The 14,893-nt window shown below is 48.2% G+C and overlaps 1 protein-coding gene across 1 annotated transcript in view; it reads left to right on the forward strand.

Annotated features, from left to right (window-relative positions):
- LOC119436627 (alpha-L-fucosidase-like) overlaps positions 1-14,893 on the forward strand; it is a 45,414-nt gene that overhangs the window by 18,718 nt on the left and 11,803 nt on the right. The window contains exons 2-6 of the mRNA XM_037703547.2: positions 1,054-1,420; positions 3,357-3,463; positions 6,476-6,606; positions 11,572-11,702; positions 11,798-11,895. Coding sequence (XP_037559475.1) covers positions 1,054-1,420; positions 3,357-3,463; positions 6,476-6,606; positions 11,572-11,702; positions 11,798-11,895 — 834 coding nt within the window. The remainder of the gene's footprint in view (positions 1-1,053; positions 1,421-3,356; positions 3,464-6,475; positions 6,607-11,571; positions 11,703-11,797; positions 11,896-14,893) is intronic.

Raw genomic sequence — 14,893 nt, forward strand, 5'->3', positions numbered from 1 at the left:
ATGCTCATCGGACCCACGGGCTCACGGACCCACTCAGGCTGACTCATATTCGCGACGAAATTACAAATGCACTCATACTCACAGAATCATGCAGCTGAGACTTACCTACAATAATGGAATCACATACTCACCCAGATTCGCAGATTCAGACTCAAGTGACTGAGACCTGCAGCCTCATAACTCACCCGGTTTCAGAATCACTAGCTTATGGTAAGGGCAAGTTCTCTCAGATCTATGTGCAATAGCTTACCACCGCGCAATGTAAAAACAAATCTACCGATCTGGCGTTTGTTGCGCGCAGAAAGAGTCAGAAATTAGTGAACAAAAATTGAGTACTAGATTTCTGGATGTTTTTATAGCATTCAACCTCATAAATCAACATATTCTTGGCAAGTTACATCATTGTAAGATTTGTGGAAAATATTTGCTGTTGCTCTCTTCGCATCCTCAGCATGGCTTTCAATTTGTAGACGGACTCTATTACTTGAGGAAGTTTATCCGACATACTGGAAGAAAAATATGGTTTGTATATAGAGAAATAGTTTGTATAAAAATTTCTAAGGAATGCGGTGAGATAAAGTTGGTAGTTGCCGCTTGTACTGTCCATAAGCATTAATTCGTCCGCGTTTCTTTCTTGCCATATTCCTTATTCCACTTTGCAGACATATTCGGACACTTATCGCGTATCATGCCTGTTACAACTCGCGTCCGAAAAGGGAGCCTAGAGTATTTATTTGAGCGTTTTCACGGTATTAATGAAAATGTTAATATCTGTTATTCCGCCACATACATCATCTACGCCGATGGCACTAATTTGATCTTTTCTTTATGGTCATGCATATGTACCCACTTTTCTAATTGGTCAAATGACGCACTAGCCCACATTCACACTTGGATAAGGCGCCGGGCAGTAAGGACACACCCTACGAGGTTTGTGAGTCTGGCCTTGTTGTCACTTTGCAGGTGTTTGACTCTCGTCTGAATTTCTCTGAAGTAGCAAGAGAATGAGCCTGGCGATCAGTGTTTTCCCTTTGATGTCGCATGTCCACACAGTGCAGCGCTGGCTCGTGCCCGTGGCTGCAGTCCTCGGCTGTGCCGCGTTGCTTCCTGGCGCTGAGGTCATCGGACCCTACGTGCCAACCTGGGACTCGTTGGACAGTCGGCCGTTGCCCGCGTGGTTCGACGAAGCCAAAGTGGGCCTGTTCCTGCATTGGGGCGTCTTCGCGGTGCCCAGTTACACGTCCGAGTGGTTTTGGTGGTACTGGCAGGGCTGGGGCGATCCGCGGAACCCACAGCCTGCCAAGTTCATGGCCAAAAACTACCCGCCGGACTTCACCTATCCGGCCTTTGCGAAGGACTTCACGTGCGAATTTTTTGACCCGGACGAGTGGGCACGCATCTTTCAAGAATCGGGCGCGCGGTGAGGCGGAGCTCTTTTTCAAAATGTTGGCTTTACTTTTTTTATTTGAAATGCTCTCAGTTCCTATCAGTTGTCGTGACAGAGAGGAATGGGTGCAACTGTTACGGTAATATGCAACGTTAGGCACCAAAGTCACTGGAGCAGCCTTTCGTGGTGTATGTATACCGTATATAGAAGTTTTCGATGTGTCAGCTTTTGTTCTTTTCATTTGTTCATTTTTCATTTGTTCTTTTGCCCCAGAGCGGCACATTGCGACGCATCGTGAGCTCATGAAGGGTCGCGCTTGCATCTTCATCGGGAATTTCTTTGGCTATGCGAAGAGTTAGCTGGAGTTGCGCTTGCAACTTCTGGTGCGGTGTAGTATAGTGCGGCAGCAGCAGCGAGTGAATTGACCTTCGCCTCTCGCCTTAACGCGAACTAAACGGCGAAGTCACAACGCACACGAAGCTATTGGCACTCGGCGCACTTTGTCCCCATCACAAATCGCTTTCAAAATGAGGCCCGCACGGCCGCCACCGGAGTAGAACGCCCCTCCCCCCGGTGCCTTGCGGGCGACGGAGCACGGTGCGCTTCCTCCCTGCTTTCCTCCCTTGCGCGCACGAGATTGAGTCGCCATCGTCTGCTCACCCTCGCACGCGTTCACTCGCACATACAGCATACGGCGTGCGGCGACGACGCCCTTGGACTTTATACTAAATATCACGGCGACGGCGATGCCGACGGCAAGAATGCGCCTGGAGTTTCCATATAATTGTTATCGCTATAAAATTCACTAATTACCTTAATTAAATTACGGTGCTGCTGGCTGTTCCTTGAATGATATTTGACACCGACCACGCCGTCGCACGCCGGCCTTCACCGCCGCACGAAAACCATTGCGGAACTACCCTTACTTAACAGCTTCGATGTACGAAGTTCTTAGGCTAAATCTTTTCGTAAGAGCACATGCCAGCCAATATGTTGGACATATATAGCAGTGAGGGCTATCGGCCAATGACAACAGCACTTACGAACAAAGGTTTTGTTGGTCAAGAGCGTGAGCGCCAAGACTCAAGACGCCTTTGCAGAAAAGTGAGAGTATAGTGTAGTCGTATGACACATGGGACCACTCAGTCAAGGAATACGTAGACTCGCTGGAGTTGCACTTGACGTCATTATGAACCTGACAGAGGTCCTGTTTTCAGTCGCTTTCAATGGCAATGGTGGCTCACAGTTCTTAAATCCATAGTTCTTGTTTCGTTTATCTTGGGAGGGCAAGAGGATGACAATACGTCAACTTAAATTTGTTAGCTTTTGTTTTAATGAAATTCTCGACATTTCAGAATCGCAACACACCAAGAGCTTGTAATCTGGCTTGTATCCATGGCACTTTGGTAACCGAGCCACATTTAGTGATATAAAAACATGCAATCTTACTGCGCAACTTTGTTGTTACACGAGGAAGGTCTGAAATAGTAAGGACCTGTGGTACCAAAACACAATTTCTAATAAGGTGATTATGCATGACAAAAGGACATAACTGTTGCGTGCTTTGTTGGAGTCATCCGTAAAGAAATGTAATAAAATTCTAACGAAATTGTAATTAAAAACGAGCTATTAGTGTAACATTTAAAGGATATGTTTATATATTTTTTTCACATGATAATGCTTATGACGCGCGTGCGACCGCACCCACAGAGTATTCAACAGTGAATGTTTAAAGGTACCAACACATTCCCTTGTGTGGAATAGTGAAAACTTGTCGCTGCGCTTGCCACATCTTCACGGCGGCCACGAAAGTGAAAAGCGTGCATAAGCATTAGGTGCGCATTACAGCACAATGGAAGCCTTGCAACATGTGTTGTACCAGTACACACGCTTGAGTGTGGTGTGTCTTTAATAGCATACAGCAGATAATGTCGAAATAAGGCCCGTCGAATCTCGCTTTCCTTGGCAGGTACGTTGTTCTCACCACAAAGCATCACGAAGGATTCACTTTGTGGCCGTCGAACGTGAGCTTCAGCTGGAATGCTATGGACGTTGGGCCAAAGAGAGACTTAGTGGGTATGTTTTTTTTACGAGCTTCGACTCGGATGTTGAGGATGTTAAATAAGCATCACACCTTACATATGATGAGTTTTAGCTGCCGGAAGAAAATGCCAAAATAATTAACGCAGCTCCTGCGTTGGATTCTCTTGGAATGCGGAGTTTGTGAATTGTGCTGTCTAAATCACTATCAGCTTGGAAGGCACACGGTTCATGCTCGCCGACGTCATCTCAGCCAGGAACAGTAGTGCAACTTCCTGTGGTGCACTCGCTTTGTGAGTTATTCGGCGGGAAAAGGACGAGTCCGACGCATATCCATGCTAGAATAATGCAACTCTTACAAAAGTTTTCTCGCGTAGCACTGCAGTTTGAGGATTTCGACATCAACTTGCATATCTGTCGCGGAGGTTCCAACGGCGGCGTATCCTACGACAGTGCAAATATGAAGCCATACATACCAGTCGCAATTAGTACTTGCTTAGCGAATGCAGAGCTCTCGGTCCTGAGGCCTAAAGCCGGTAGTTGTAACATCTTCAGACAGTCCCTCTTCAGGAGAGTAACATCTTCAGACAGTCACTAGCTTCAGGAGAACTCCCGTTAGATTGGAAGACTACCAAAGTAGTTCCCATATTAAAAAATGGTAACAGATACTCACCAGATAACTACCGGCCAATCTCACTAACATGTATTTGTTGTAAAATGCTCGAGCACATTATTGCCTCTCACTTGTACTGTGAGAGGCAATGTGTTCTAATTACGTTAATTAGAACACATTGCTAACTACGTTAATGAAACCATCTCGAATCGAACGACTTTTTCTTCACTAATCAACACGGGTTCAGGAAAGGCTTATCACGTGAGACCCAGCTTTTAGAATTTACAACTGACCTGCATTTTGACATGGACCGTAATATGCAGATCGATAGCATATTTCTCGACTTTTCGAAGGCATTCGATCGTGTAGCGCACTGTCGCCTGATTTCAAGGTTAACTGCACTGCAATTAGATTCACAGATGCTAACTTGGCTTCGGAACTTCCTCTCTAACCGTCGACAGTTTACAATAGTTAAGAATATTTCCTCGCCTCTTTGCTATGTTACTTCCGGCGTACCTCAAGGTAGTGTTCTTGGGCCACTACTATTCCTGATATACATTAATGATCTTCCTAATAATTTAGCATCACGCGTGCGATTGTTCACAGACGATTGCATTGTCTACCGCCCTATAACCAGCCCCCATGACCGTCTCCTTCTTCAAAACGATCTTCAGCTTATTTTTGATTGGTGCAACACTTGGTTAACGACCATAAATTCATCTAAATGTAAAGTCATCTCTTTTACTCGGAAACACTCCATCTCTACGTTCTCTTATCACATAAATAACAACCCGATTTCCCCAGCCACTTCATACAAGTACTTGGGAATTAATTTCGTGCACAACCTTTCCTGGAACCATCACATTACTACCATATGTGCTAATGCCTCAAGGTCACTGGGGTACTTACGTCGAACCCTGCGCAAATCAATATCCAACATCCGCAAGCTAGCTTTCCAAACGTTTGTTCGTCCGCAGCTCGAATTCGCCTCTCCAATCTGGTCACCTTACCATAAGAACCTAACCAGCTTATTAGAATCTGTCCAAAATAGGACCACAAGGTTTATCTCTCATAACTATACATACAATTCTAGTATTTTGCAAATAAAACTGGATATTTCACTTCCACCCCTCAGTATCCGTCGTGACTTCGCTCTCTTATCTCTGCTTCATACGTACGTTCATGCGGATAGGAAATCTTCCTTGCGGCTTGAATTTGCACCATGTACATCACGCAGGCTACATAATCACCTCAGCTTCACTCGCATATACGGAAACACTCACGCATTCAATTGGTCGGCGCTTCCCCGTGCCATTCCATTATGGAATGCCCTTCCTGATTCCATTGTCTCCGAAAAAAAAATCCTGACAAATTTCGCCAGCTCCTCATTTCGCATTTCATTGCGTAATCTCGACAAAAATGCGTGTCCCCTACTTCTTATGTTTCCTCATGATATGCCTTCTGTTAGCTTTTTTGTTTATGGGATCACTTTGCTCTTTTTCTTGTATTACTATGTTTCTCTTTTTTTTTTCTCTCTGATTAGAACGTCACCAGTCCAATATATTTTTTATGCAATACTGATGTAACCCTTCCGTTTATGGGTCCATTGTTATTTTTTGTTGTAGTTGCTATTTTTGTATTCTTATGTATACGACATTGAATTGCCTATTCTTATGCGAACTGCACCTTTTGTTTTATACTCTAATAAGCGCGTCACCTCTACAATTATTTTTGTGTAATCATCCAGCGTACGCAGGAAATCATGGATATTCATTATTATGCCAATTATTCGTGCACGTATATTATGTACCAATTATGCATACTGTTTTCCTTTTTTTTTGTGATGCCCCCCTAACCCAATACCTCTCACGAGGCCTGTAAGGACTTTTTAAATAAATAAAATAAATGACTCGTCTTTATGGTGGCTTTGCTTCCAAGCGCGTTAGCCTCTAAACCTTTGCGACAGATAGTACTCGTATCAAGAGTACGTATATGACGTGTCTAAAATAGAAATAGTTTGTAGTCGTTTATTCGCAATATAAAATAATATAATCATTAAGCGCTTTTGTGTGGACGATTGACGTCACAGCACTATTTGCATTGACGAGACCGGCGTCTCTCACTAGCCCGCCATGTGAACGGTCGTGGAGTTCGTTCCTCGCAAAAATAGCGATAAATCCAGGAGAGATGGACGATGGAGAGATAAAAAAATCTAATTAATATACATTTCCAGACAGTTACTGGGGTGAGAATTGCACGTCTCCGTTATACCTGGTTGTAAGGAGTCTGGCACGCTGCCGTGCTGGCCATGACCCGCCTCCTCGAACGTGTCAGTGCAAAATAACTATAGACTCCACACTGCATGCCATTCTAACGCTTTTGTATGCGTCATCTTTTAGAGGGTGTTTGGAATACGAAGCCGATCTTTTTCGCAGGAGACCTGGCCAAAGCGATTCGATCCAAGACCGATCTTGTGTTCGGCGTTTACCATTCTCTGTTCGAATGGTTCAATCCTCTGTTTCTTCTGGACAAGAGTAACAACTTTACCACCAGCTATTTTTCGGAGGTGAGCCACCGAAATAAACTTTCGTTTACGTTTCACAGCTTTCTTTTCTTCTTCTTTTTTTTTTTTTTTTTTGCCACGCTATCCGCGCTGCCATGCTGTTTCATAGAAAGGCATGCAACTTGGTGAGGTTTGTGCAGTTTGCAACATGGTTGACAGAGGAACGCACATGACTCAACAAGAAGGAAATTGAGCTCTTGTTTGCGGTATGATGATACGCGAATAATTTATCGCTCATAAATCAGTACTGAAAGAGAAAGAAAGAACTATATTAAAATTAATAAGAAAGACCACACAACTAACTATCTCTATCTGTGTCGCTTCCGTTAGTATACAGGCCGTATTAAGTAACGATTCTTCTTCTTCTTCTTTTTTTATTCTTTTGCTCTTACCCACCGCAGTGGCTCGGTGACTATGGTGTACTGCGGCAGAGCGCGAGGTCGCGGATTCGTACCCCGGCCTCGGCGGCCGCATTCTGCCGGAGGACGGAATGCAAAGTCTCCTTGTGGACCGTTCTTTGGACGCGTGTTAAGAAACCCCCGGTGGCCAAAATAATCCACAGCACTCCGCTACGGCGTGCCTCATAACCCATTGCAGACTTTCGGGGCGTTAAACATTATGGGCCAGATTCACAAAGCTTTTCTTTCGTATAAGTGCTCTTTGCCATTGGCTGGCCGCCTTAGATACGTCTTGCATTCGGATTGGCTGAAATTCTTTCTTACGAATAATTCTGGATAAGAAGTTTTTGTGAATTCGGGCCCATATTATTTGCCTCCCCCCGCCTCCTCTCTCTCTCTTTTTTTCCCCCTTCGTCGCGGGATTGAACGAAGCTGCGCCCCCGCCATCACCGGGATCGACCACTCGGCTAGACTAATGCAAGAAAAAATGAACAGAAATAAACTAAAAGAATCCTTTGAAAATACAGCCCCAAATCCTTCAGTGATGAGTGTCACCAATTATCAAAAATTATGGATTTGAGACAAATGATAAATTTAGTGACCAAGTTTCATAGCAATAGCATAATATAACTTCACCATAATATAATTATTCAGAGGGATTTAAAACATTTTATTAATCACTTTAGGACCGTTGTTGCAGTTGTAGAATTGAAGTCGACATTTTTTTTCAAGGCATTTCCACTTAGTATACATTTCCACCTTAGCAATACTGCCAGTTCCCATGGATATCTGTCCCCCAAATTTAACACGACGCGCTCTGGTATTAATACATAGTTTCTTCCCGCACTGCGTAAGGAAGGCTCTCTCGAAAAGTGTTACGTAGGGTCGTAATGCATTTAGCCACAAGGTACCTACATCTCGAAGTTGGTGCTATTCTCCTGATTCTTAGTTGATGTACCTCGAGAAATCGCCGGCTTCAGTTCCGCAGTTGTAATATGACGTTCACTGCCGTCACCGTCTCACTGCGCCTGCAATACTTAGCCGTCATTCAAAGCCTTTTTTCAAAATGTGCCAATGTCGAAACCATTTCCTCCTAATTTCTTCGTCATCATCGCTACCGTCTTTCTTGCCGCTTTCATGTTCAGCTTTCATGTTCCGCTTCACGCATCCTCTTCATTGTCGCTGTGTCCGTTACATACATATTTATATTTAGGTGCATGTTAAAGAACCCCTAGGTGATCAAAATTAATCCGGTGTGCCCCACTACGGCGTGTTTTATAATAATGTCGCGTCTTTGGCACGTAAAATCCCAGAACTAAAAACAAAAAAAAAATGCCTTAAAGATGAACAACGGCGACATAAAAAGAAAGGATCAATCGTGTCATCGCGTCCACACATTTGGCGCAGTGGGGAGCGTACCAAACCAGCCCTGTGGCGAATAGTGTTTAAGGCAGGTACCCGACAACGCAATCGGGTAAAAATTAGTTCACTTTTTGGGTGTTAAAGGAATTTTTGCGCCAGTGATACTCAGCGAAATTAGCTGTAGCCGAGTTCAAAAAGTCTGGAATAATTGCACGTCTCTTGAATCTGGCAGTAGCTATGTAAGAGGAAGTATTGATAAAACAGGGCACTTGAGGCCCGGTTCATAGTACAAAGAAAAATGTTTTTAGAAGCCTACAGCTAAAGCAGCACATTCGGCCATACTCAGTCAGGCCAGCCACCTAAACCTAGGAGAAAGGGCGTACAATTACATCCGAGACTTCCTAACGAATAGGAAGGCTACCCTCACGATGGGGGAACTCAAGTCAGAGGTGAGGTACACGGGCAGTTCGGGTACGCCTCAGGGCTCCGTGATATCACCCATGCTCTTTAACCTCATTATGATAGGATTGGCGGAAAAGCTCGAAGACATCGATGGAATCAATCACTCCTTGTACGCGGATGACATTGCCATATGGATCTCGCAAGGTAGTGATGGAGAGATAGAACAGAAATTACAGGAAGCGGTATGTAAAGTGGAGGAGTACCTTACAGGCACGGGGCTTGAATGCTCCCCAGGGAAATCAGAGCTTCTCCTTTACAGACCCACCCTCAAGGGCAGGCCGCCCAAAAGGTACATCAGAGAGAGAGAGAGTACGAAGAGATACAGATTCGTACGAAGAATTGCGGGGCCATCCCCATCTTTGAACAAATTAGGGTCCTGCATGGGACTCAATATTGAGTCTAAAGGAACTAACGGCGAAAGCCTTAGAAATCTCGGGACCAAGGTCACTAACGCTATTAGGCTGATTAGGAGAATTACGAACAAGCATCAGGGAATGAAGGAGGCTAGCATTTTTAGGCTCATTCAATATTTTGCTATAAGCCACATCATTTACGTAGCTGCGTACCTTAACTGGTACAAGGCAGAAAAGGACAAAATCAATACGCTCATAAGGAAAGCTTTTAAGCAGGCCCTAGGCTTGCCCGACAGCACCAGTACAGAGAGATTAATGCAGCTGGGCATGCATAACACCTTAGAAGAATTGACTGAAGCTCAGCAGATAGCTCAGCTGGAACGACTCGCCAGTAGCCGGACTGGCAGAAGTATACTCGATAAATTACGAATAAATTACCCTAACCAGCAAGGACCGAAGGTTACGTTGATCAAAGAGATCAGGAGCAGGATTAAAATCCCCAATTTACTCAAAAATATGCACCCGGAAATCAATCATGGCAGGAGAACGAGCAGAGCTAAAACTCTACTCAAAGCCTATGGCAATGATGAGGAAGCGCTGTTAGTGGACGCCGTGGAATATTCAAATCACCAAGCATATACAGCAGTAGTAATTAATAGAAAGCAAGAAAATGTACGCACGTGTTCAATCAAAACCAGTGTCTCTGAGGTTGCGGAGGAGGTTGCCATCGCTCTGACTATCGCTTCTCCCAAATATAGATACATTATTAGCGACTCTCAATCGGCTATACGAAATTATGCCAGAGGACGGATATCAGTTGAAGCTGCAAAAATTTTAAACAGTGAAACCAAACTTATATCATGTGAGGAATGTTACGACAAGGAAATCATCTGGTTCCCAGCCCATACAGACTGCGAATCCACCGTCAACCCAAACCTTAACGAGTCTGCCCATCGTGTTGCGCGAGGACTCACTAACCGCGCCCGACTAGGGAGGGCTCTGGCCGAGGAGGAGATGGAACGGATGGATAGGGCTAGACTTTTCTCATTCAGTGACATTACCCAATTCTACAGAAAGTCGAGGTGTATATATCCACCTCCTAACCCAAATTAGACAGGTCTCAGGCGGTTGACTGGAGGCGACTTCAAACCAGAACTTACACGAACCCGGTACATCTTAACCGCATGTTTCCGGATTTATACCCTGAGGCCAAATGTAAGTTATCTAATGATAGAAGAGCCACCCTAGAGCACATACTCTGGGATTGTGAAATAGTTCAGAAGAGAATTGCAGTCCCCCCGGATGAACTAAGGGCGCGGTGTATATAGAACCGCACTGACTAGCTCTGATCTTCAGGACCAACTTTGGGCCATCCAACAAGCCCGGGAAGCTACCGAGAGACAGGGTCTCTCTGCTGCCCCCGGCACGACCTAGACCCAGGCCATCAATTTTCAGGATATGTATTAAAGTTGTCTCACTCACTCACTACAGCTGCAGATGACGCCAAAGCAAATAGACATCATTATCAAAATTTCGTAAGCTCCATTTTACAGTTACTTCCCGATTTACGGTCATCAATGCCTGAATCTCGTTTCCGCGTGTACACAGATTATTAGAGGGCCCATAAACGAAGTGTCGATTTTGGACTGTGGCAGCTACATGAGGGAGTCTCTTTCCTTATCTAACTTCGAATCTTTTTGTGGCGTCCGATTTGCAAGATTTTGTCAGGCACAGTGTGCACACTAATTTCATTATTTGTCGTTGCAAGGAGAATGTACATCACACATCGTATAAGCGACAGCAAAATCGGCTATAATAAATTTTGGTGGGCATAAGGCGTCGCGATGTCTTCTTCTACTGCGGGCTTTCACTCGAAATTTCGGGCGAATCAACTTGATGTCAAAGTACGGGTGCGTACACGACTTGTCCATAATTTTGAATACAACCGGATACGCTTGGAGATGGGTGGAGAGATACAGGCGAATATAGGCACAGAGAAGGAGGCGCAAACACACACACACACACACACACACACACACACACACACACACACACACACACACACACACACACACACACACACGCACACGCACACACACACACACACACACACACACACACACACACACACACACACACACACGCACGCACGCACGCACGCACGCACGCACGCACACACGCACGCACGCACGCACACACACAAGAACATTGCGACATCCAGCCCCCTCCTTACTATATATATGTACTATATGTCCTTGGTCAGAACTTCCCCTTCCTCGTTGCAGCTGGATGTCGCGTGGGATAAATTCGTCATATATTGCGTTCGCGAGACTTGCAAGGTATGCTCTCGTTTGTGTGACGGTGTGACCCAAATGTATGCGCTTTTTCCTCAGGGCAAAACGCTCGTCGAGCTGCGGGAGCTGGTGGAGCGGTACAAGCCCGAGATCATCTGGTCGGACGGCGACCCAGCCCCCGCAGAATACTGGAAGAGCCGGGAGTTCCTGGCCTGGCTGTACAACGACAGGTAGTAGCCAAGACGCGCCTGAAGACAATGTCTTGCCATGGCTTCGCGATGTGTTGTTTTGTGTAGGCGACTTAGCGCTTCACTCTGTCCATCAGCCCTGTCCGAGACACGGTGGTCACCAACGACCGCTGGTGCAACGGCTGCCAGTGCCATCACGGCGGATACTTCACGTGCGACGACCGTTACAATCCAGGCAAGTGCGAAGAAGTGTCGTGCCGCGAAGTGCCGGCATGGCCACAGTCAGCATTGAATTCGTTCTCTGGCAGTGTCGTTTTTTCTGCCTTACACTGGCATTTGCAGGGTGTGTGGTTCCTTTTCATGTTATTTGATGTGAGAGCATCAAATGGCTTGTAGCGCCCACCGACGCTGCAACGCGGGGCGCTTTGGTCGGCGCTCCCAACCGGTGCCTTCGCGCCGACTGTCAAGGAAGTAAACAATAAAAAGAAATGCAGCGCGTGCTCGAAGCGCAAGCTCGGCACGCGCAGTGTTGTTCCAGGAGCTTGAGACGCTGGTCGTGGCGGCCTCCGCTCGGCTGGCCGCCTTCTCAGTAGGAACGACGGCACGGCTCGTTCGCCGCCGTCACGTTCTTCCTACAATGGTGACCCGGACGTGATCGGCCACGACGCGCACCGGCCACGGCGCTCACCAAGCCACGGCGCTCACCGGCAACGGCGCTCACCGGCAACGGCGCTCACCGGCCACGGCGCTAACCAGGCCACGGTACGAGAACGCCGGCCATGGTACGAGAACGCCGGCCACGGTACGAGCACGCCAGCCACGGTGCGAGGACGCCGGCCACGGTGCGAGCGCGCGGTCACGGTACGAACACGCCGGCCACGCGGAGCGGTGACACGTCAGCTACTCTCACTCCTCGGATCATGGCCCTGCGCCTAGCGCTGACTGGCCTGACCCTAGCCCTGATGGTTCAGGTGACTTCTACAAGGACCAGTTTCGGCTCGGGAACGCCAACAGCCTACGGCCCGCGGCCCCTTACGATGCGGACCGCCAGCGGGCTCTGCTCGAGGGACGTTTCCACCGGGCGCCCGTGCAGCAACTAAGCCTCACAAGTCCCACCAACGATCCGGCACCCTGTTCGATATTGGCAAGCTGCAGCGCCGTAAGTCACCGCAGCTCGTCGTTGAGTGTCCGCCTCGGCTGCGGGAGTTCGCGGGTTCGAATCCAGGCGGCCACCGGTTACCCACCGGAATACAAATCGAGCACAAGCGACCCCCGGCCAGACGCCCGGCTTTCTTCAGGGGTGCTCGCTTGGGAGAAGCTCCGCTAACCCCGCCGTCCCCCTCGGGGATTAGTTTCGAACAACTCTGCAGCCTGCAAAGGTGGTTACGTACAACCCGGCCTGCGCGGCTGAAACTCGAGTGATGCATCGATGCGCAGCCCACTACGCGCACAATCCCGCACACTGGTAACCTCCTTCCAGGGGCCCACAGCTCTCGCGCCTGTACAAGTACTACGCCACAATCCCCTGGACCGTACACGACCGTCTCCTGGAGAACTCCATCAACCGCCCTACCCTAAGCACCGTGAAGAACGACGTCCCCGTTAAGGTCTCCAAGATCGCCATTAACCAGCTGGAGAGGCTTCCCTCCGACAACGGCAAGTTCGTCTTTCAATGCACCACCCTATCGACGCGCAGGTCACCAAGGCAACCATCGCACTTGGTTCCATCTTCGAGGACACCTGCACGAGCAACGCCCAGCGCGAGCCTCGCGGGGCCTCGTGAAGCGAGGGCCGCTACCCCTACAACCTATCCGAGCCCGTGAGCCTAAGTCCAAGCACCTGACCTGCCGCACCGCCACCGGCCTCGGCTAGCCCTGCGACTACTCCGAGCAGTGCGTCTTCGCCCAGCTGAACGGCGTCTGCACGGACCATCTGATCGGCGACTGTGCTCTCGAGTTTAGTCCGCTCGCTGGACGGCAAGACCTGCGACAAGCTACAGGCCACCGCCGGAAACGCATTGGACAGCCCTGCAAGGCCAACAGCGAATGCCACACTGCCGGAGCCGCTTGCCTCAAGGACGTCTGTGCGTGCGCCAGCCACAGGTGCACCTAAGATGCAGGCTGGAGTACAAAGATCCGACTTGGCTTCTCTCACTTCCTTCATCGACGTTCCGTCTGGGCGGGGAGCCCTGTAGCGCCCACCGACGCTGCAACGCGGGGCGCTTTGGTCGGCGCTCCCAACCGGTGCCTTCGCGCCGACTGTCAAGGAAGTAAACAATAAAAAGAAATGCAGCGCGTGCTCGAAGCGCAAGCTCGGCACGCGCAGTGTTGTTCCAGGAGCTTGAGACGCTGGTCGTGGCGGCCTCCGCTCGGCTGGCCGCCTTCTCAGTAGGAACGACGGCACGGCTCGTTCGCCGCCGTCACGTTCTTCCTACAGGCTCATTGAACGAAAAATCCGGCGCCTGTAGTTCGGACATGCAAAAATCGGCACCTCAATTCCCCTTGGCTGCGACGCCACGTCACGAGCGCGCCTCGACGGAACAGAGCGGGCGAACCAGCTGCCGCCGTAGCGCGCCAGGTGTTGCGTGAAGGGAGAGCGCGTCGCCGCGACGCCACGTCAGCCTCGCTCTCGAAAGCCTACGTTATCCGCGCGTTCCTTGACCGCGCAAGCTCTCGCCTGCGTTCTAACTGCGCCTCGGTAACGCCAAATTAAAACGCGGCAAGCCAACGCCTCCTGTGCACTCTGCTTTCTCACGTTATGCTACTTGGACCGAAATTTTCATTGCCAAGCCCGGCGTGACGAAAGCGGCTTACTCTGGAGCGTCTCCATTAGATAATGTGGCAGTCGGGCAAGGTGGCATGACGTTAGGGATCGAAGTGCATCGGCCTTATGCTATCTAGGAGGCGTTGGCCCAGCGTATCAACGCGCTCGCTTGCCCGCGAGGAGTTCATAACTCGAACGAGAGCTCAGCGGCGTTCAATTGTACATTAATGCTTTCGCATTCACAATTCGTCGGAAGTGCTTAGGTGTCCTCGGATTTATTATTATTATTATTATTATTATTATTATTATTATTATTATTATTATTATCTGCAGTCTGACCTGCGTTCTTTTTCTAAATGGTGCACAGATAATAACCTCCCCTTGAATGCTGCTAAGACCAAAGTCATGACTTTCACCCGCAAAACAGCAAGCATTTCTTTTTCTTATTCAGTAGATTCTGTACCATTGTG

This window comes from Dermacentor silvarum, chromosome 1, assembly GCF_013339745.2.
Source record: "Dermacentor silvarum isolate Dsil-2018 chromosome 1, BIME_Dsil_1.4, whole genome shotgun sequence".
Classification (NCBI taxonomy): domain Eukaryota; kingdom Metazoa; phylum Arthropoda; class Arachnida; order Ixodida; family Ixodidae; genus Dermacentor; species Dermacentor silvarum.